At 39.0% G+C, this 21644-nt stretch overlaps 1 protein-coding gene and 1 non-coding gene across 2 annotated transcripts; one reads left to right on the plus strand and one right to left on the minus strand.

Annotated features, from left to right (window-relative positions):
• Positions 1–11986: 11986 nt before the first annotated feature.
• On the plus strand, positions 11987–15430 carry LOC141594768 (uncharacterized). Its single transcript, XM_074414760.1, has 4 exons — positions 11987–12658; positions 13316–13759; positions 14018–14288; positions 15426–15430. Exons 1-4 carry the CDS (start codon positions 11987–11989, stop codon positions 15428–15430), a joined length of 1392 nt encoding a protein of 463 aa, XP_074270861.1.
• Positions 12161–12267, minus strand: LOC141597805 (small nucleolar RNA R71). The gene has a single exon (XR_012523020.1). It is a non-coding gene; the product is annotated as a small nucleolar RNA R71 (small nucleolar RNA).
• Positions 15431–21644: the final 6214 nt, after the last annotated feature.

The raw sequence follows: 21644 nt of genomic DNA on the forward strand, positions 1-21644 counted from the left end.
ACCCTCGGGTTCTGAAGCTCATCGTTCTTTGCTAAGCGGTCGATCGACTAGTCCTATCGGTCGATCGACGATTGCTATTCCAGACGTGAATTAAAAGACCGTGAATCTTGAAGCCCGTTAAGTTTAGGTTTTGGAATAAGAAGTTACGTTACTTTCTATATAACGAATCGAAAATACCTAGTTTTCATCAAGCTTTATTATCGAAATTACATTGAGTTTTAGTTGACTAATTAGGGTTTGGAATATTGTGAGCATCGGAATTTTGTTCTTGTTCTTAATCATTCCTCTGCAACCTTGGTATTACTCGCCTATTTCAATTTACTTCTATTTCGTTTTTAGCATAGAATTGATAGTTAGATTCCCGAAACCGTCTTAGTATCGCTTGTTAATTGTTTGTTCATTCGTTTTAAGCATGAATTATTCTACCTATTTCGTTAATTTCATTGTCGTTATCATCGTTAGTATGAGTAGCTAATTAGTTTGTGCTAGGATGTAGGGGAATTGTAGCATATGCGGCATTAGGTTAGACACGGCCGACCGCGTGTTGGTCGATCGACCACCTTACCCTTGGTCGATCGACCGACCTCGTGAGGTTACCTTTCGTTTTAATTGATTTTAATTGTTGTATTTAACGAATCGAATGCATGCGACCAGTTAGATACCCTTTTGTGACTGACCCAATAGATCGAAAGATAGGGAAGGTTATTAGACCATCAATTAAATCGACTAAACTGTGCTAAGATCGAAAGATAGGTATAGTTTAGACCATTAGTCACTTTTCAGAACGAAAGTTAGTATTAGTGATATTAGGGACCTATAGCGAGATCGAGAGATGCTATTTGTTAAGAGTGGACCGAGAGGACCTCTTTATTTCCCGCCTCACCTGTGTTGACTCAGACCGGCTTAGTTTGCTGCCGCCGAAGCTATAATGAACCGATCATCTTAGTACCCCTTTCTTTATCTGTTAAACCGTCTTTTTAGTTTATTATCTTTATTTGCTCTTAGCTATAGTTCATCTCAACTCAACCCCCACAATTGTTACCTTAGACTAAATATAAATCAACTAGAATTTACATCTGCCTCCTTGTGGTTCGACCCTGTTGCCACTAGCCTAGGTTAGTCTTAATAGGAATTATAAATTTTATCTTTGGTACTCACAACGACGGGTATCAACTTCCATACAACAGGTGAGATCACTAGGTCAGGCCGGGCCGAGCTGACACGCTTTATTGGCCAACTGTACTTGTACTAAACTACTAGTGTAGTATTGTATACTCACAAATTCTCATTGAAGACATGACATATCCGTCACAAGCTGAAGACGGATACCATTTTACCTCACAATGTACCCACTTTTTCTCTCTCTGCAACACTATTCATGTGGTCCCCTTTCTCCACTAACCCATTTTGTTACCATTTTATCTCACAAAATATCCATCACAAATGGTAACCCGTCACAAGGGAGACCAATTGTTGTATACTAGGGTGAGACTAGTCAATGTGGTGTTAGCATCAAACGTTGAAAAAGTGCCACGTGCAGGGTTTATCAATAAACCAAAAATGCTGTTGACCGGTGTGACGATTGCCGTTAAGTGTTAACTGTTAAGGCAATGTAAGAGTTATTGCAAGAGTAGATGATTGTCTGCATAATAATACTTTAGGTTATACGAATCTTATTAGTCTAATTTCTAGTGTGCGGATCATTATGATAAATTGACAATTGTACCAATTCTGCCTTTCTTGAAATTGATTGATAATTTCGTTTTATTGCGAATTTGCAATGCCATTAGAATGTTTGATCGAAATTTACTAGTTCCTCCTATTCACTATATTCTTCCCCTTTTCTTTTTGCATAAGGAAAAGAAACCGATTTTGGACCACACAAAACACACTACCCCACATGTAATTTAATTTGGACCACACAAATCAATCCAAAAAAGTAAATAGGGAAAAAAACCCGAATAAGGAAATAGGGAAGAAAATGGTGAATAGGAGCGACTACGTGTTATGTTGCTACACGTTATTATCAAGGAAGTAGTAACAGATATAGTTTGTAGCTGTTATTAAAGAATATGCATATTATATTCAAGCCCTGCAAATATAACAATATTCAAACTCAGAAGGGAGAATTTTACTGTCCTAGTGGTCCTACCCGGCTTAAATCCGGACTAAACCAGATGATCTACACCAAAAATATTAATTATCATAAAGATATCTTATGTAGTTATGTTTATGTTAAGATAATATCTAGGGATTTTCAATACTATATTCGACTTTTCTATTTATTATTATTATTATTATTATTATTATTATTATTATTATTATTATTATTATTATTATTATTATTATTATTATTATTATTATTATTATTATAAAAAGGGCGCAACTTTTATTAAGATAAAATCAAAGTTTACAAGAAATTAGTGGGCTGCCGAGAGACAATTAGGGCGCCCACTCCCTTAGCGATAATAAAGCTAAGTCTAAAAATGTAACGAAATTATTATTATTATTATTATTATTATTATTATTATTATTATTATTATTTTTTTTTTTTTTTTTATAAAAAAAAATAAAAAATAATAAAAGGTTTACATGAAATTGGTGGGGAGCCGAGAGACAATCTGGGCTCCCACACCCTTAGCAATAGTAAAGCTAATACGAGTAAAAATGTAAGCTAATTATTATTATTATTATTATTATTATTATAAAAACCGGAACTTTTATTAAAAATAATCAAAATTTTTACAAGAAATTAGTGGGCAGCCGAAATACAATCTGAGCCCCCACTCCCTTAACGATAACAAAGCTAAGTCTAGTAAAAATGTAAGCGGCCGCGCGAGCCCTACATCCTGAGAAACAGAGAACTTCTGGATCCGCTTGAGCAAAGCCACAATATTCGTATCCAGCTCTCCCAACGAAGAAAAAGAGAAGGGTAGGAAACCATAACCAGCCGTCGTGCGCAAATCCTGGTACTTGGCACACTTTCGCTGAGCAACATCAGCAACAACCCGACCCGACACAAAATCGGACAGCCCAGTATGAGACAAGGGGGGAAGACCCCGTTAGATTGACACACACATCACGCCCCCTGTCTCAGGAGTAAAGAAGCAGATCCGCCGGACGAAGGGAGCTACCATGCCAATCAACAAAACCGATATCAACCTCCCTACCAGCAGCAGAGATCCCCGACCTGTAGCAGATGTCCAATAAGGTGTCGCAAACGAGGTTATGTCGATGCTTAACGCCCACAGTACCAGCACATGACACAACATGATCACCATAAACATCCCCATCAAAAACCCGAGAACAAGCAGGAGAATAGGATCGAATGATCCTACTACTACTACTATTATATGGAAAATTGGAGGCTACTTAAAACTCTAAATCTACGCATCATTGTTGTTAAAATTGATATCCGAATCGTAGGATAATAGGATCGAATGATCCTAATTAACATCCAAAATGTAAAAAAAAATATTAAAAAAAATATTGTAGGGTCATAATGATGTTTAGAATCGTATAGGATTGATTGAGTTATGTTTGATCCATTATTAATCACTCTTTCACTGTCTTTTATTTTTATTTTATCAGTCTCATATAAAGACCTCTCAAACGGGTCGAGCGGGCCAGGTCCCAGGTCGGGTCATACGCGTCGGGCCGAATATAGCTCAAGTCAGATACGGGTCAAGGGTCGGATTAAGGTCAGAATACAGGTCAAGAAATAATTTATAACGCCTTTTTTTAACAATTTTTTTGATCAATTTTTTTTTAAATGTAAAATATATTTAAAATCAATATTTAGTCATATTCAATGTTTACATTAATTATATTGAGTCATTGACATAATTATTGAAATAAAGTTTTTTTTAATAATTATTTTATTATTAAATATTATAAAAGTTATATAAACTTAACTTTTTAATCAGCATGTTTGTATTTTTAAGTAATAAAAAATAATTTTTTAACTATTTTTTCAAATATAATATATAAATATTAATATTTTAATAAAATTCTTGATTTACCTTTGACTAAACGAGTCGACCTGTTTGGGTCGGGTCTCGACCCTAAAATAATGGGTCATTTTCACTCATTTCGGGTTCAGGTCAAATGGGTCGCCGAGTCGAAATTTTCGGGTCTTAACCCTGGTAAAACGGATCGAATCGGGTCAGAAATTTGACAATCTAGTCGATATCATATACTTTCATTAGAATCCACGTACAAATATGGTAGAAAAAGAACTTGACGATCTTGAATTGAACTTTTTTGCAAGCGAATTTGACGAGCTTGGATAATTTAGAAAGGAATGTAATTATTTTGATCCTTGGAGCATTCAATTAGCAACAAAAGTGAACAAAAATAACTCAATAAGTCCAATATTAAACGACAATAATCCTGTAATCATTTACGATTTAAGTAGTTATGATCAATCAAATATGGATTTTTCCTATTTAAGTTATGCAAATATTATCTCTACAGACTACACCTCAATATATGCCGTCGAATGATAAACCAGAGACTAAAAATGTCTACTCCATCCGTCCTGAATATTTGGTTACCTATTTTATTTTGGCCTTCTCAATCTGCTTTTTATTTTAGGAATGACTTTGATGGACAATTGGATCTTCCACACTCAGATCAATTTGATTCACTTGTCATATAATAATTAATTGACCTTCTTTTCTTTACTTGGTCTTTGTGTCAAAACTAAAGATAAACAAATAATCGAGACGGATGAACGGTGGATTGAAAAATTTTCAGCATATTCAAGGCTTTTAGCATGTTTGACTCACCAATCTACTATTTTGAGTGTTTGCTAAATGACATATTGAAAGAGTAGATTTGAGCTCAATCAATCTCTTTGTTTTCCAATATCTTTCTTCTACCCAAAGATATTCACATTAGTAGATTGTGAAATATGAATCCGTCAACAATCTACACATAGATACAACATTCTATTAACCAAAATCTGCTAATTACCAAACACTTCTACTAAATCTGCTAATTGAAATATATTAGTCAAACCTGTTAATCCAATCTGTCATTTATAATCTGTTTGACCAATCTGCTTCTGCTAATATCAATCTGCTGATTACCAAACAGGGCCGAAGTATAATATTAGGGAGTATAACACAACGATAGTGATTTAGGAGGAAAATCAGATGTGTTATGTGCCTCGTCAATATGGAAAGATTTTAGTTCTTACGTGCCCTACTTAAGGTCATCGTTACTCCTAGACTTTCTTGGCATGCACCGGCTAATAATTCCTGCATGAAATAACTGACTGAACAATACAGTTATGGTAGAGACAACATTGTCCTAAATTTTCATTTACTACTTTAACTAGTTTTAAACCCGTGCAAAATTACACGGGTATGTATTTGGGCCAGTATTAATGTTTTTCGATGTATATTTGTTTTTGCATTTCTATTGTACTTATCTAGTTGGTCTAAATCTACGATCTACATAATTTATCATGACGATATTAACGTTGCCTATCATTCGTACTTGTAGAAGTAGAAATTACTCGGTAGCCTATCATTGTCATCTTCCTAATTCGGAGTGCGAGACTGATAGTAAAATTGCCAGAATTTTTGCTCCAAGTACATAAATCATCGGTGATGAACGGCTTGCTATACAGATTTGAGAGGATTATTTTTTCTAAAAAGAACATATTTTAAAGTTTTTCGATTGTTAACTTATCGTGTTGTTATTATTAAAAAAATATTTATTACAACAATTGCGAATTATTTATTATAAAAATTTTATTAAAAAATTTTTAATCACTTGTAAATTAAATTAAAATTTATTTGTTTTTTTACAGTTAAAAAAAATTAAAATTTGCTTTAAATTCTAGTTGAAGACTAAATTAACTCGGTTGCCTATCATTGTCACCTACCATTTTCGGTGTCTTGTGGTGATAGTTAAGTTGCCGAGTTTTATATTCCAAGTAAATACTCCGTCATAATTGATTTTTTTTAAACAAAAAATTTTGTACCATGTACTTTTAAAAAATTATGTTGGGATGTTGTTGTCGCATGGTACAATAATATTAACCAAAATACATGAATATTTTATACTTCAAGTAAATACTCCGTTAAAGATTTATTTTTTTTAACAAAAATTATTGTACCATGTAGTTTTAAAAAATTATGTATGTAATTCATTTGCGTTTTATGTTCGATCCCGTATATAAATGTAATTCCTTCTTGAAATTATGTAATTTTATTATTATGTAATTTTGTTTTAAAAATTATGTAATTCAATTTCATTTACTCGCATTTGTAATTCAATCTACGTATATGTTATTTATTTTATTTACACGGAATGTATTAAATTATTTCATAATATTAATTCATAGAATTTTTTCATAATATTATTTCATAGAATTTGTGTAAGACGGAATATATCGCATGTTTGAAAAGACGAAAATCTGAAGAAATAAATACGTTGCACATTCACGGGTCCCACCATAACATGAATTTCCAAAAAAAAAAAACCTGCATTAATGACGTGGCGCGCTGAGGATTGAGTATTGTCTTTTGTATTAATATAGATAAGATTGTTCCCTACACTCAAGAATGATGTTAGCATAAGGACCACAAGGGACCGGGGTCCCGGGTCCCTCTTCAAAATGACAACCAAATGGACCATCCCCGAACCAAAGAGCCAACATGGTTCCTAACAGCATACCCAACATTATATTAGGAAAGGAAGAAGAGGGGGAGAAAGCCGCATCAACAAGGGTAGCATGCATATAAGGCAGGGGTGTTTGAGAGGCACGGTGAATGGCGGACACCTAAGAAGAGGCCTGTGAGGAAATGGAAGCACACAGACGACTAGGAGGGAGGGATTGTTTCCGAGATTTGTAGTTGTAGTGCATTCTCAAAACTCGTCTTGAACTCTTGAATATCCGATTCAATTAGCGAGTGAACTGTGAAGTATCTAGTGATCTAGTTACACATCTATGAAAATTTCGGCCTCTGTCTCGTTCATAAGTATTTTAATCAACGGTAAATAAATATTTGCCAAAAAGGGAGTATATAATTACACACTCATGTACCTCCAAAGTCCAAACCATTAGTTTACATACATCACACATTTACAAGAATGAAAGTATAGTATACTATACACGTAGTACGGAGTACAAAAGAACATCGTACTAGATAAATACCTACAAAAGTTTGTGGTCATTCTTATCGTTCTCTTTGATTAATACGAAGTACGAGTAATAATAAATTAACTGCAAATAAAGGTTTATTGTACTATTACGAAGTATATTTCAACCACGCACTTGTGAATAAAAGTCTTTTGGCCGTAAATTGTTGTTGAAATGAGATGAAAAATCGACCAACAATGCAATTACAGATCAGATGGTTGGACAATAATTAGAACTTAATTGTATCTTATACGGAGTAGTCTCTTATATTTGAAAAGTAGGGATGTTGTTAAGTACAGGTTGATCAGGTTATAGCTTGGACGGAATTTTCGAAACAAATTCATACACAATTATCTATTTTTTCAAAAGAAAAACTATGATTAGAAATATAGATAAAACTAGTTTGAAAGTCCGTGCGATGCACGGGGCTCCCAATATAATTATATGTTGAAATATATACTAAAGTTGGTAAAAAAAAAAGTTCAACTATGTTGAATCATTGATGGCAAAAAAATTCGTGGTTGGTTTAGTTGATCACCGATGAATTATTAGTGTTTTTAACATAAAAGCTTTGTCTTTCAATAGTATAATATCAAGTGACATAGTTATAGTATGTTGTTAGTTTTTTCATTGTTATCGGTACAACTGATTTTTAATTAAAAAAGATGATATCAATGTTATGTAAAACAACAGGTGTCAAGATTATATATATTTAGTATGTTCAGAGAAAATGTTAAATCTCTTAGAACATAATTTTTAGTTTTACCTTTACTATTTTTACAATTAAGTGTATTTGCTCCCTATATACTTTTCGCAAAATCAAATCCAAAATGAATTTCAACAGAATTAGTAGTCTCTAAACAAAAATCAAAAATATTAAATAGAATGCAAGGGTCAGGGGCCGCTTAGTTGTATCATCTTTGGCAACATCATTTAGTAGTTTATGGCATCACTAAATCGTTGAGGTTACCAAGTTAGTATTTTATGGCAACGCTGAAAGCGTTGATTTAAGTTACCATGGTTTAGTAACAGAAAAATTTTAAATTTAACAAAAAGTCAAATGATGCTGAAAATGGGAGCAAACAAAATTTCGGAGGTTGATTTAGATGACGATCGATTAATCATCAGTTCCAATAACAAAAACGCAACGAAAACGTTGTAGCATTTGGTATTAACTATATCACTTGTATATAACATTCATAGATATAGTTGGATTATAGAGTTATTGTTGTTATTGTTTCACGCACCATCAATTTTTTACCGAAATAGTCTTTGACTATGTATACTTAAGACTACTTATCCTTTGAAGTTTACACTTTAATCAAATAAATTCATTATTTATCCACCAGCTCCTTAAATTTATTTTAATGCTTGAATACAAACTACAAATGTATGATACCATAAGTGGGGCAAAAATAAAAATAATAACTTGAACTATTACGAATGTAGGAAAGAGATTAATTTGATTCACAATTATGCAATTAACAAATTTAAAGTATGTTATGCACTCAAATTATCATCAATAGTTGAATAAATCAGTTTAATTTGAGAGATTGTATGGTTAGCTATTGAGAGAATTAAGGTCATTAGTTTTTTAGGCAGGGGTATGTAAATGGAAAATAAGTGGTAAAATGTACTGAGATGAGCCAAAAATGTACTGCGAAAATAAATTACGTTATTTATTTGATCATTTTAATCTACTTATATAAGGATAATTTTATTAAGATATATTTGATCTACTTATATTAGGATAGTTTTAATAAAATTTGGGATTATTTTATATGAATAATCCAACCTATACCTATTCTTCTTATATTAATCCAACTTATGTTTTAACCCATATTAATCTAACGTATACACTCATTTATCTTTCATTGAACTTAGACTAATTATTACCTATTACAACCTGTAAAGTTTCAGGTCATATATTTATGTTTTTGTTCTTCTACTGACTTATTCATCTTCTACCTTAAACTTTTCCCAAATTAAAACATGTACCAGAAAATCATATTCCAAAAAACCCTAACATCCTCCATCTTACTGCTCACGACCACCGCATCATCGTTTCCGTGTTGTACGCAATGATTTTCAACATAGACCAGATTTTTGGATGCTAATTTTCTTAATCTTAACAACAATTCCAGCCTACTAATCGCTGTCTTTTTCGCCATCCTCGCTGATATAGGACCCTTTTACACCATTTTTCCCTTCTATTTCCATGCTTTCCGACTCCATTCGAGTCGGTTTTGTATGTTCTTGCTTGAAATTCATGTCCCAATCCCCATGCCTATGATATTGTACCTTCCGTGTAGGAATTGAGGCGGGAATGGGAGAAACGAAGCCAAGAAGACGGGTTGTCTGAACTCAAACATAGAAGAAGGAGAAAATGAAGCTGAGGGGTGTTCTCGGCCGTAGGGGCAGCAATGGTCGGTCGGCCGTCAAGCCAGTCGGAAATGTGGTCAATGTCAGCAATCAGAATGGCCAGCCGGTACTGGGAATGCCAAATGTATACAATTGAAGTTGAAACCAAGCAAGGAGGATCCCCACCGGTGGGGTGGCGCCAGCCCATACTGGGAGAGCAAATGAGTTGAAGAACCAAGAAGTTACAGGAACTTCCCAGCCGGTCAAAAGACCGGCAGCCGGCCAGCTGGCTGGGAGTTCCCATAGAGCCCAAAAGTCAAGCATCAGGTCAACGTACCCCCAGCCGGTCGATGGTGGCCGTGGCCGGTGCCCGACCGTGCATACCTGATGACTTCCAAAAATTAATTCAACTTCCAGGAACCTCCCAGCCGGTCAGAAGACCGGCGGCCGGTTGACCGGCCGGGAGTGCAGACTTGTGTTTTCAAGCCCATTTCAAATCCTACCCTAATCTTGGTGGAAACTATATATACCCTCTCCCTTAACCATTTGTACACACTCTCCCAGATCTGAAATAATTTCCCTTTCCAAGTTTAAACCTTGTTAATCAAGTTGTTAATCTTTCCTTGATTAGACAAGTTCTTCAATTATTACATCATATTTAGTAGTAGAAATTGGGTTGTAAGAAGATTGAAGGTTTCTCCTTCCTTATTATTCATTCCAAATTCCTTTGTTGCTCTTGAGTTGGTATTATTTCTCTTCCTAATTTCATTAGTTTATATTTGCTTTTCCATTTAGTTTTGTTTAATTGTTTATGTTAAATTCCCATCCTTTGTTGTTTGATTGTTGTTGTTTTCACTCTTGTTCATCTTTTCTTTGTTCATCCTTGTTATTTTCACCCAAAGATTGAGTCTTTGACTCCCTTGAGTTAAAGATTGAACCTTTGAGTTGTTCTTGTTAAAGATTGTGTCTTTTAGTTCAATCATCCTCATTATTAGTTTAATTTATCTTCCTCCATCATTATTGTTAGATTGTTGCATGATTAGAAGTAGAATTCATCTTCCCTCTATGTTCATGTTTAAAGACTTCATCTTTATTGTTTCCCTTGCTCTTAGAAACATGATTAGTGAGTAGTCTTCTACTAGGACTCGGTTTGACCCGGTATGGGTAATTTCACTAATTAATTCTCATTTAGGTTAATTTGTTGGGGGAAATTGGTGAGGGTAGCTTAGAGGAATGAATTGTTTATGGATTGATGTTTGGGTAGTGTCATTTTGTGACCCTTGTCCACCAACGAGAGTTGGTTAGGTTGTAAATTGGGTGCCCGGAACTTGACTCTAATGCTAACCTCGGTTGAGACCGAAAGGGAGAACCGGGGTAGAGTACCTCTAAGTTAGCGTTTGAAATCGACCCTCGAGAGAGGGAGTGGGATGACCCGGAGTGTGATGGGGGCTTAATGATCTTAGCTAATGCTAGACTACCTTGAGAATTACATGTGTTTTCTTGTTGTTAGGCTTTAGACTTGGGATACCGACTTTCGAACCCGAGAGGGGGGTTAGTTGGGGTAGCTAGTGTCCTATTGCGAATCCGAGAGGGAGGTTTTAGGAGAATTAGAGCCATCTATCCCTTGCCTTTCTACCCCTTGAGATTAACCGAGAGAATTTACATGTGGAATTACGTATATTCGTGGAAGAACCGAGTTCTAGTCTTTCCTATTATTTGATCAACTCTTATCCTTGTTAGCTTGTTCTTTGCTTGTCTCTTTGTCTAGTTTATTAGCCTTTCATTTTGCTAGTTTAGTGCTAGATTGTTACCACCTCTCTATTTTAGTTTGACTTAGCTAAGCTCGTGAATTAGAACAATTAGTAATTTTTTCAACTCCTTGTGGGATCGATCCTTAATAGTGTACAACGATAAAATCGTGCACTTGCGAGGTATAGCTTGACTACCATCAAGTTTTTGGCACCGTTGCCGGGGAGTTCGGCTAGATATTAATTGTTTTCGTTCTAGTTTAGACTAAGTCTTTTGTGTTACTAATCCTTCTTTTGAGTGTGTAGAACTTTTTGCATGAGTAGGAGAACTCGAAGAGGTCAACCGATTGATCCGATTGATCACGAGATTGAAGCTACCGTAAGAAGACTAAATTCACTACGTAGAAGAGGGCTTATAGAAACACCAATTTCCGAAGAAAATTTAGTAGTTGAAGACTTTCAAGAAGAACCAAGGACCTTTGAAACTTTTGAGAATCCCTTTGCAACTCCGGGAGAAGAAGTGACAATGGCCGCGGTTCCTATGCGAGATAACTTGGCTCCGAAAAAGGTGGTGAATTCGATTATTGTCAAGCCACCTATTCAAGCCAACAATTTTGATGTGAAATCCACCTTGCTACAACTTGTCCAAGGAAATCAATTCTGAGGGGGAGCCACCGAAAACCCCAACGAGCATCTCAACGATTTCTTGGATAGTTGTGACATGTTCAAGGCCAACGGAGTGTCGGAGGATGCCTTACGCCTTAGGCTTTTCCCTTACTCCTTGAGGGGAAGTGCCAATGAATGGCTTAAAAGTTGTGAACCCGACTCTCTTCGGACTTGGGATGATGTCTCTAAGGCTTTCCTAAACAAGTATTTCCCACCCCAACGAACCGCAAGAATCAAGAGTGAGCTTCAAGGCTTAACCCAACAAGAAGATGAGACCCTTTATGAAGCATGGGAGAGGTACAACGGCCTCCAAAGGCTATGTCCTCACCACGGGATTGGGGATGATGAGCTCATCAACAATTTCTATGAAGGGTTGAACAATGAAATGAAGATGAACCTTGATTCCGGCTCGAGAAAGGGAGCATTGGATAAAATAGACCACAAGACGGCGAAAGAGCTCATTGAAGAGTTGGCTTCTCGTACCTTTCATTGGAACCATGATAGGCACAAGAGGAAAGGAAAGTCCACGGTTGAATCGGCCAATAATGTTGAAGTTAAAGGGTTGATTGAAGAGCTTAAGCAACAAGTTGCCTTGATGAGTTCAAGCAACACATCTAGCAATTCTTCTATGAGGAACCAAGTTTATAGTTGTGAGATTTGTGGAGACCAAGGACACCCACCCAATGAGTGTCCTTTGATGGTAGGAGATGGAAATTGCATGGAGCAAGTGAACGGGATATGGGAGTCTAGTCCGGCCAAGCAAGCATTTAACAACAACCAATATCACCCCGGAATGAGAGCCCACCCAAACTTCTCTTATGGTTCTCAAAATGTCCAAAACCTAACCTTCCAACAAAAATCACAACAACCAAACTTTCAAGCTCAAAAACAAAACACAACCTTCAACCAAGGTCCACCGGGTTTCCAAGGGAGATCCTTCCAACCAAGATAACAATTCCAACCGCTCAATCCACCAACCAACCCGCCTTTCCAACAAAATTTCCAACCTCTTCAACAATCCACCCAACCAAAGTCAAATGTGGAGCTCATGATAGAACAATTAATGAGCTCTCAAACACAATTCATCAACCATGCCACTCAAAAACAAGAAGAGACAACCTCATCCATCAACCAACTTAGAACCCAAGTGCAAGCTTCTCAAAGGATGACGGACAACCAAATCTCCCAATTGGCTTCCCAAATGAGCCAACTACAAGCCTCTCATGGAAAATTTCCGGGTAAAACCGAGGAGAATCCGAAAACCATAAATGTTATCCACTTGAGGAGTGGAAGGGATTTGGAAGACCGGACATTTGTCAAGAAGAGGAAGAGTAGTAAATCGGGTGACATGGTTGAACCTCAAATTGTGGTTGAATCTCCCAAGGTAGTTGAAGAAAAAGGGGTTGAAGATGAACTTGTGGAAATTGTTGTGGAGAGTCCAAAAGCGATTGATAAACCAACAAGGGTCGTTGAAGGGCCAAAACAACAAGTTGTGAAAACCTATGTCCCGCCAATTCCTTTCCCACAAAGGTTGGAAAGGGCAAAACTTGAACAAAAATATGGAAAGTTTATGGACATGATGAAGGGTATCAACATTACCATGCCCTTTATTGATGCCGTCAAGGAGATACCAAGCTATGGAAAGTTCTTGAAGGAGCTAATCTCAAACAAAAACTCCTTGAGCCCGACAACCACGGCGAACTTATCCAAGGAGTGTAGTGCAATTATTATGAATGAGGCTCCTCAAAAGCTTGAAGACCCGGGGAGTTTTTCCATACCATGCAAAATTGGGACCGTGAATATTGAGAGAGCCTTGTGTGATTTGGGGGCAAGTATTAGTCTTATGCCCCTCAAAATTTTCAAGAAATTGAAGGGTTATGAGCTTTCACCAACAAGGGTCTCTCTTCAACTTGCGGATAGGTCGGTAAGATACCCAATCGGCCTTGTGGAGGATGTCCCACTCAAGGTGGGCAAACTTGCATTCCCATGTGATTTCTATGTAATGGACATCCCCGAGGACTCTAATATTCCCATCATATTGGGGCGCCCTTGCCTTGCTACGGGGGGTGCCATGATTGATGTGAAGAATGGAAAGCTTTCTCTACAAGTGGGTGAAGAAAAGGTTAAATTCTCTTTGAACAAGGCTATGAAACAGCCTTCGGAAGAAAAGTCTTGTTATATGATTGACATGGTTGAGGAATGGGTTGATATGAAGAAGTTTGATGAAGATAAGTGTTTGCAAGGATTCCTTGAGGGCAAGGTAAAAGATTGCAAGGAGCACCTGGAGTATGCTTTAGCTATGGAAGCAACAATTGAAGAAGACCCGGACAAGGAATTTGAGAGCTTGAGAGGAGACGGTAAAAAGGAGGAGAGATCCACGCCTCCTCAAGTGGAGTTGAAACCTCTTCCCTCTACTCTTAAACATGCTTTCCTTGGCCCTAATGACACTTACCCTATTATTGTCAATAGTGCACTCAATGACACCGAACTTCAAAAGTTACTTGATGTTGTGAGAAAATATAAGGATGTCATTGGGTACTCAATTGATGATATCAAGGGGATTAGCCCTTCTTTTTGCACCCACCGCATTCATTTGGAGGATGAGAGTGCATCTTCCATTGAGCCTCAACGCCGCCTTAACCCCACAATGAAAGAAGTGGTTAGGAAGGAGTGAAGCTCTATGATGCAAGTATAATTTACCCTATCTCCGATAGTGCATGGGTGAGCCCGGTGCATGTTGTGCCAAAGAAAGGCGGGGTCGCGGTAGTCACCAATGATAAGAATGAACTAATTCCAACAAGAGTCACAACCGGGTGGAGAATGTGTATAGACTATAGACGCCTCAACAAGGCGACTAGGAAAGACCATTTCCCCCTCTCTTTCCTTGACCAAATGTTGGAAAGACTTGCCCAACACTCTCACTTTTGCTACCTTGATGGGTTTTCGGGGTTTTTCCAAATCCCGATTCACCCTAATGACCAAGAAAAGACCACCTTCACGTGCCCGTTTGGCACCTTTGCTTATAGGCGCATGCCCTTTGGGCTATGCAATGCGCCGGCCACATTTCAAAGATGCATGCTAGCTATATTTTTCGAATATGTTGAGAATATAATGGAGGTGTTTATGGATGATTTCTCCGTCGTGGGCACCTCATTTGATGGATGTTTAGCTAATTTGAGTAAGGTCTTGAAAAGGTGTCAAGAGACCGGTCTAGTCTTGAGTTGGGAGAAATGTCACTTCATGGTGACATCCGGGGTTGTTTTGGGTCATGTTGTGTCAAGTAAAGGCTTGGAAGTTGATCAAGCCAAGATTGAAGTGATTAAAACTTTACCCCCTCCCACTAATGTCAAAGGAGTTAGAAGTTTTCTTGGGCATGTCGGATTTTACCGGAGATTTATCAAGAATTTTTCTTTGATTGCCCGACCTTTAACATTGTTACTTGGCAAGGATGTGCCATTTGAATTTACTAATGAATGTTTGAATGCTTTTAATAGGTTGAAGGAAGCTCTCATCACCGCTCCAATTATGCAACCTCCCACTTGGGGAGAACCTTTTGAGTTGATGTGCGATGCTAGTGATGTAGCGGTGGGAGCGGTGCTTGGACAAAGAAAGAATGGCAAACTTCATGCCATATATTATGCAAGCAAGACCTTGGATGAAGCTCAATCACACTACACCACCACCGAGAATGAGCTTTTGGCGGTCATATATGCCATGAACAAGTTCCGTTCTTACTTGGTGGGCTCTAAGGTAATTGTACACACCGATCACACGGCATTGAGGCACTTGCTAATCAAGAAGGAATCAAAACCACGCTTGATCCAGTGGATACTTTTGCTCCAAGAGTTTGATATTGAAATTAGAGACAAGAAGGGTATGGAGAACGTGGTAGCCGATCATCTCTCTCGGCTATTCCATGACAAGGTTAAGGATGGATTACCGATTGATGATTCCTTGTCGGATGATCAATTATTCGCTCTTGCTCTCATGGATGTACCTTGGTACGCGGATTATGTCAACTATTTGGTATCCGGGGTCATACCACATGACTATGACTCACACAAGAGAAAGAAATTCTTCTATGATCTAAAACAATATTTTTGGGATGAATCTTGCCTATACAAATCTTGTGCGGACGGGATAATTAGGAGGTGCATTCCAAGTGAAGAGGTGAAGCCGATAATTTCTCATTGCCATGATATGCCGAGTGGAGGGCATGGGAGTTCGAGGAAGACCGCCGCAAGAATACTCCAATGCGGTTTTTATTGGCCCACCCTATTTCATGATGTGGCAACTTACGTCAAAGGGTGTGATAAATGCCAACGAAGCGGCAATATTTCAAGGAGGCATGAGATGCCAATGAACTACATCCTAGAGGTAGAGTTGTTTGATGTATGAGGTATAGATTACCAAGGCCCCTACCCTTCCTCCTATGGATATGAGTACATACTTGTGACGGTAGACTATGTGAGTAAGTGGGTAGAGGCTATTCCTACCAACACTTGTGATGCCAAATCGGTTGGCAAATTCTTGAAGAATACTATTTTCCCAAGATTTGGAGTGCCTAGGGTGCTCATAAGTGATAGAGGTTTGCACTTTCATGAAAAGACATTTGAGGCTTTGCTCAAGAAGCATGGGGTTCAACATAGAAGAAGTCTTGCTTATCACCCCCAAGCAAATGGGCAAGCCGAGATCTCTAACCGGGAAATCAAATCTATTCTTGAGAAAACCGTGGCAAAGTCGCGAAAAGATTGGTCAATGAAGCTAGATGATGCTCTTTGGGCATACCGAACCGCCTTCAAAACTCCTATTGGCACTTCGCCTCTTAGGTTGGTTTACGGTAAGCCTTGTCACCTCCCGGTTGAATTGGAGCACCGCGCCTTTTGGGCAGTAAAATTCTTGAATTTTGACATGAAGAAAGCGGGAGAGAAGAGGCTTCTTGACATGAATGAGTTGGAGGAATTTCGCCTCGATGCTTATGAAAGTTCAAGGATTTACAAGGAGAAGACTAAGAAGTTCCATGATAAGGCAATTTTGAGAAGGGAATTCAAGGTGGGAGACTTGGTTCTCCTCTTTAACTCAAGGTTCAAGTTATTTTCGGGAAAGCCCAAGTCAAAATGGTCGGGACCTTTCACGGTGGTCCGGGTTTTTCCCCATGGGGCAATTGAAATATCCGATGGAGACCAAGCTTTCAAGGTAAACGGACAAAGGCTCAAGCATTACATTGTCGGGGCACCAATCATGAAGAACATAAGCTCCATCGGTACTTACCTTCTCCATACTTGATTGAATTTCTTGACTATGTCGAGCCTACGACATAAAACAAGGGCGCTACATGAGAGGCAACCCATGTAATTTTGTAAATATCATGCATTTAGGTAGAAAATGAGGAATTTTGGACGGATGATACTTGTCATTTTGATTGATGTCGGTTACAATTGTTGAAGAATTTGGGATTTTGTATGATGAGCAAGCGTTTTACCATCTATTGGCCTTTATCCGACGTCATGAGTCGGTTTTGAAAGTCGAAAACACGGAAGTCGAGGCCAATAGGTGATGGGATATGGGACTAAGGGCATATTGGAGAAATTGAGCTGGAACGTATACCCAGCCGGGTGACCGGCGGCCGGTCTTCTGACCGGCTGGGAAGTTTCTGTAACTTCTAATTAAATTGTGTCAAAATGAAGGAAGAGGAGTCCCAGCCGGCAGGCCGGCAGGCGGTCCACCGGCTGGGAATGCGTTTATAGGGGAAATGCTTCAAATTGACAAGGTAGGCGAGTCCCAGCCGGCAGGCCGGCAGCCGGTCCACCGGCTGGGAAAGCATAATTGAAGGAATTGAAGTATGGGTGTCCTCCCAGCCGGGCGACCGGCGGCCGGTCTTCTGACCGGCTGGGAGTGTTCTGTAAATTTCCAAAAAAATTTCAAATTGGCCTGTTTTCCCAGCCGGTTGACCGGCGGCCGGTCTTCTGACCGGCTGGGAATGTTCTGATCGGGAATTAAACACCAAAATCACCCAAAATCAAATCATTTTTTCGACAATTCCTTCACTTTAACCTCCCTCTAACCCTAACCCCTCTCCTCCAATCTCACCAACAACCACTCCCACCACCCCTTACCACCTCCCTACCACCAACAAACCACCACAACAAGACTCCTAACCCTTAACCTTCCAACAAAACCACAATATGGCCCCAAAGAAAAGAGTGAGAAGAGGAGATTTGGCCCTCCAACAAGCGGAAATGGTGGCGGCGGCGGCGAACGATATGAGTTCCGATCCCGACTTCCCGGACGTCCAATTTGTATCCATCACCATGAAAGGTAAATTTGTTTTGTTCAAAAAACGGCCCCTAACCCCGACCCGATTCATAGATAGGCAATCCATGCGGGAATTAGGGCTAGACCAGGTCACCCTTGAATTGTTTGATGGGGTAGGAATGAAATTGATGTATGGGATCCATGAGAAGACCTATTCCCGTCTCACATGGGAATTTTTGAGCTCCCTCCGTATTGATAAGCATCGCCAATCCCAAAAGGTAGCTTTCTTGCATTTCCGATTGATGAACAAGGATTACTCCTTAACCCTCCCGACCTTTGCATCCCATTTCGGGCTTGACACAAGCCCTCCTCACAAGGCACCTGAGACCTTTGACCATGGGGCCTTATGGAAGGCAATTACGGGTTTAGACGATATTCCGGGGATCAAGAGAGCCGCAAATACTGTCCATAATGCGGCTATCCGGGTTTGGCATCGGTATATGGGTTGGACTATCTTTGGCCGAGAGGAAAATCATAATTTCCGAACGGAGGAGTTGGAAATTCTCGGCTCTTACCTTCGTTCCAACCCCACTACCTTCAAAATAGACATTGCCCACCACTTGGCCCTCACCTTGCATCGCCTTAGCAACTCTCCGGGCCAAACAACATCTATTGTCGTGGGTGGGTTCATCACCCATTTGGCAAAGCGGCTCAATCGGAGAGTCAATTTGAGTGGTATGAGATACATTATTGGGGATACAATGCTTTTCAAGAACTACATCCACCACAACCTCAATTGGTTGAAGACTAACCCGAACGATGGCCTTGACTATTGGCAAATTCGGGTGGACGGTGTTGACAGAAATTCTATCCCCCTTCCTAACCCCGAGAAGATGAAAGTGGTGCCTAACTCGGAACATTATTTGCTTGAAATTGAGAGCCCCGAGGATCCCTCCATCCCACAACAACAAAATCCAAATCTTCGGTACACTCGTGACCGACCAATCCTTCCCGCGAGGTTTACCTTGCGGTATGCCACACCGTCTTCTCCTTTCGTTGCCGGGTCCTTCCAACAAGGGGAAGGGTCCTCTAGTTACCAACCTCAACAACCACCCCCTCTCCACGCCGACCTCATTTCCTTTATGGAGGATATGAAGATTAATTTGGCGAACGCCGCAAGTGAGCGGCAAGGGCTTCAACAAAGACTTGACCGGATTTACTATGACCATTCCCTTGGTCAATTCCCGGTCTATGATGATATGATGAGGCGCCAATACAAGCATCCCTCCGGCCTTCACCCTTCTTACTATCTATTCCCGGATGGCGGACATCCGGAAGATGGGAGGATTATTTACGGCGATATAAATTTGCAGCCCGACTATTATAGCGCCCCGGTCTTTCCCACCCCGCCTTCCACTCATGAGGAGGGTCATGACACGAGGTGGTTCGGGGGTGCCCCATCTATCTTCACCGAGGGGGCTTCTAGTGGTGCCGGAGGGAACACGGAGATGTTCGTCGGCATGAGCTCGGGGATGGGGGAGTTTGGCTCGGATGCCCCTTTGAGCACGGACGATTTCATCCGTGAGTCCGAGTTCGGGGCGGGTCATGATGATGGAGATGGAGATGGCGATGGTGATGAGACCGAATATGAGTAGAGCCTAGTAATGAGGGCTCCACTCCCTCCCTTTCAATCCAAGATGACAAGTATGCTTCTCCCCTTAATCCAAATTCTCACATTCTTGTTTAATTTTTCGCATGCATTTAGTTAGAAGTTCACATAGTTGCATTCATATAGGATTGCATTAGATTTCCAATTTGTACTATATTGTCACATTTAGACATTGCATTCACTTAGTGTAGCTTGCATTGTAATTTAAATATGGCATATAGAATAGAGCATGCATTGCATTCTCATTTAAAAATCAAAAAAGAAATTTGAAAAAATGCCAAAAATCAACATAAACATGTTTTTTTTTATTTCCCTAAATTCCCTCCCATGTCTATAAATAAGTGTGGGGAGGGCCTAAAAAAAACCAAAAACATGCATTTTCATTTCTAATTTCCTCCACACATTTATTTCCATTTGGAAGTAATGTAAATAAATAAGTGTGGGGAGGAAATTCATATATCCAAAAACCCCAAAACATGTCATTTTCAATTTTCAAAAACAAAAATACCAAAAATATGTTATTTTTATTTTCAAAAAATCAAAAATGCAAAAATATGTTCCTTTCTTTTTCTTATTCACTCCCTATGCTTTTGTCCATTGAGGACAATGTGCATCTCAAGTGTGGGGAGGGAAATATCCACTCTTGTGAATATTTGTTTATAATTGTAAATACTTGTAAATTTGATAAAATTCAAAAAATGACTAAAAATTGAAAAATTTCAAAAAAAAAAATCACAAAAACATTGCATTGTATATATATGTTGTTCGTTGGCTAACCTTTGGCATAGGCATCAACCATTTGGGGCAAGAAGGAGACTAGAAGACCGCTTGGTATACACGTTCCTATCTCTTTCTCCTTTTCCATTCTCTCTCTTTTATATTGTTGTATGGAGGAGGACGGGTTTTTGTGCCTTGGATGTTCCTTTGGGGAACTATTGGATTGTTGGTGATTGATGTGCTGATAGGTTTAATTGACTTGTTGCATGTTTCCTTGTTATGTTCAAATCTCGCATGCATATGTTCTTGTTATACGTGTTGTTCAATTTGAGATCTTGCATCCGTTTATAAATAGATGTTGCGCATGAGCACGGTCTAGGAAGGGAACTAAGTACCCCCATGATGAGTTTTTGTGCCCAACTGTGCCTTCCCCCTCCCCGTGACTCGCACCCGTGACCTCTTAGTTAGCCGAGGGAAGAGGGCTTGACCAATGAGTTTAGACCGATCTTGTGAGACCTAGGGCCGTAGACTAGACCTTAGGCTCGACTTAGCTACTCAAAGGTAAAGGTAGAGCCTCCTAGGGTGGGTACATTCATACCCCGCCCTCATCTAGGTTTAAGAGAGTAGGCCTCCTCGCGAGGCGTGTCACATCAAGATGCATAAGTGTGTCATTGCGTCCTTAGACCATGAAATTGCATTACATTTTTGTGCACATGATATGACGCAAAAATCAGTTTGTATGAACCTCACATAGCCAAATAGCCTTGTTTTCTCCCCTACATCACGTTCCTTTTTGATTCGCCCCCCTTGAGCTTTGGCCTTTTCATTTGGCAAACCCGCCAAAATAGCTACATCCCATAAACACCCTTCCTTAATCAAGAATTGGTCGATTTTGTAGTTGTGTTGTAGGAGGTGATTTGGGTCGTGATGGTGGATAGCATGCACGTCCACTTGGGTCGGGATTTGTTGTGAATTTGGCATTGTATATAAATAAGAGGTTTTGAAAAAGAAATGAAAAACAGAATAGAAAAGTGAAAAAGTTATGGAAAATAAAAAAAAAATGAGTCATGCG

This window comes from Silene latifolia, chromosome 8 (assembly GCF_048544455.1).
Source record: "Silene latifolia isolate original U9 population chromosome 8, ASM4854445v1, whole genome shotgun sequence".
Taxonomy (NCBI): Eukaryota; Viridiplantae; Streptophyta; class Magnoliopsida; order Caryophyllales; family Caryophyllaceae; genus Silene; species Silene latifolia.

Excerpts from the sequence above, each read along its gene's own strand:
- LOC141594768 (XM_074414760.1), top strand. The coding sequence starts at position 11,987 with ATGTTCAAGGCCAACGGAGTGTCGGAGGATGCCTTACGCCTTAGGCTT. Across the intron at positions 12,659-13,315 it reads ATGGAAATTGCATGGAGCAA|GTAGTTGAAGAAAAAGGGGT; the intron begins GTGAACGGGATA and ends GAATCTCCCAAG. Across the intron at positions 13,760-14,017 it reads GAGCCTTGTGTGATTTGGGG|AATGGAAAGCTTTCTCTACA; the intron begins GCAAGTATTAGT and ends ATTGATGTGAAG.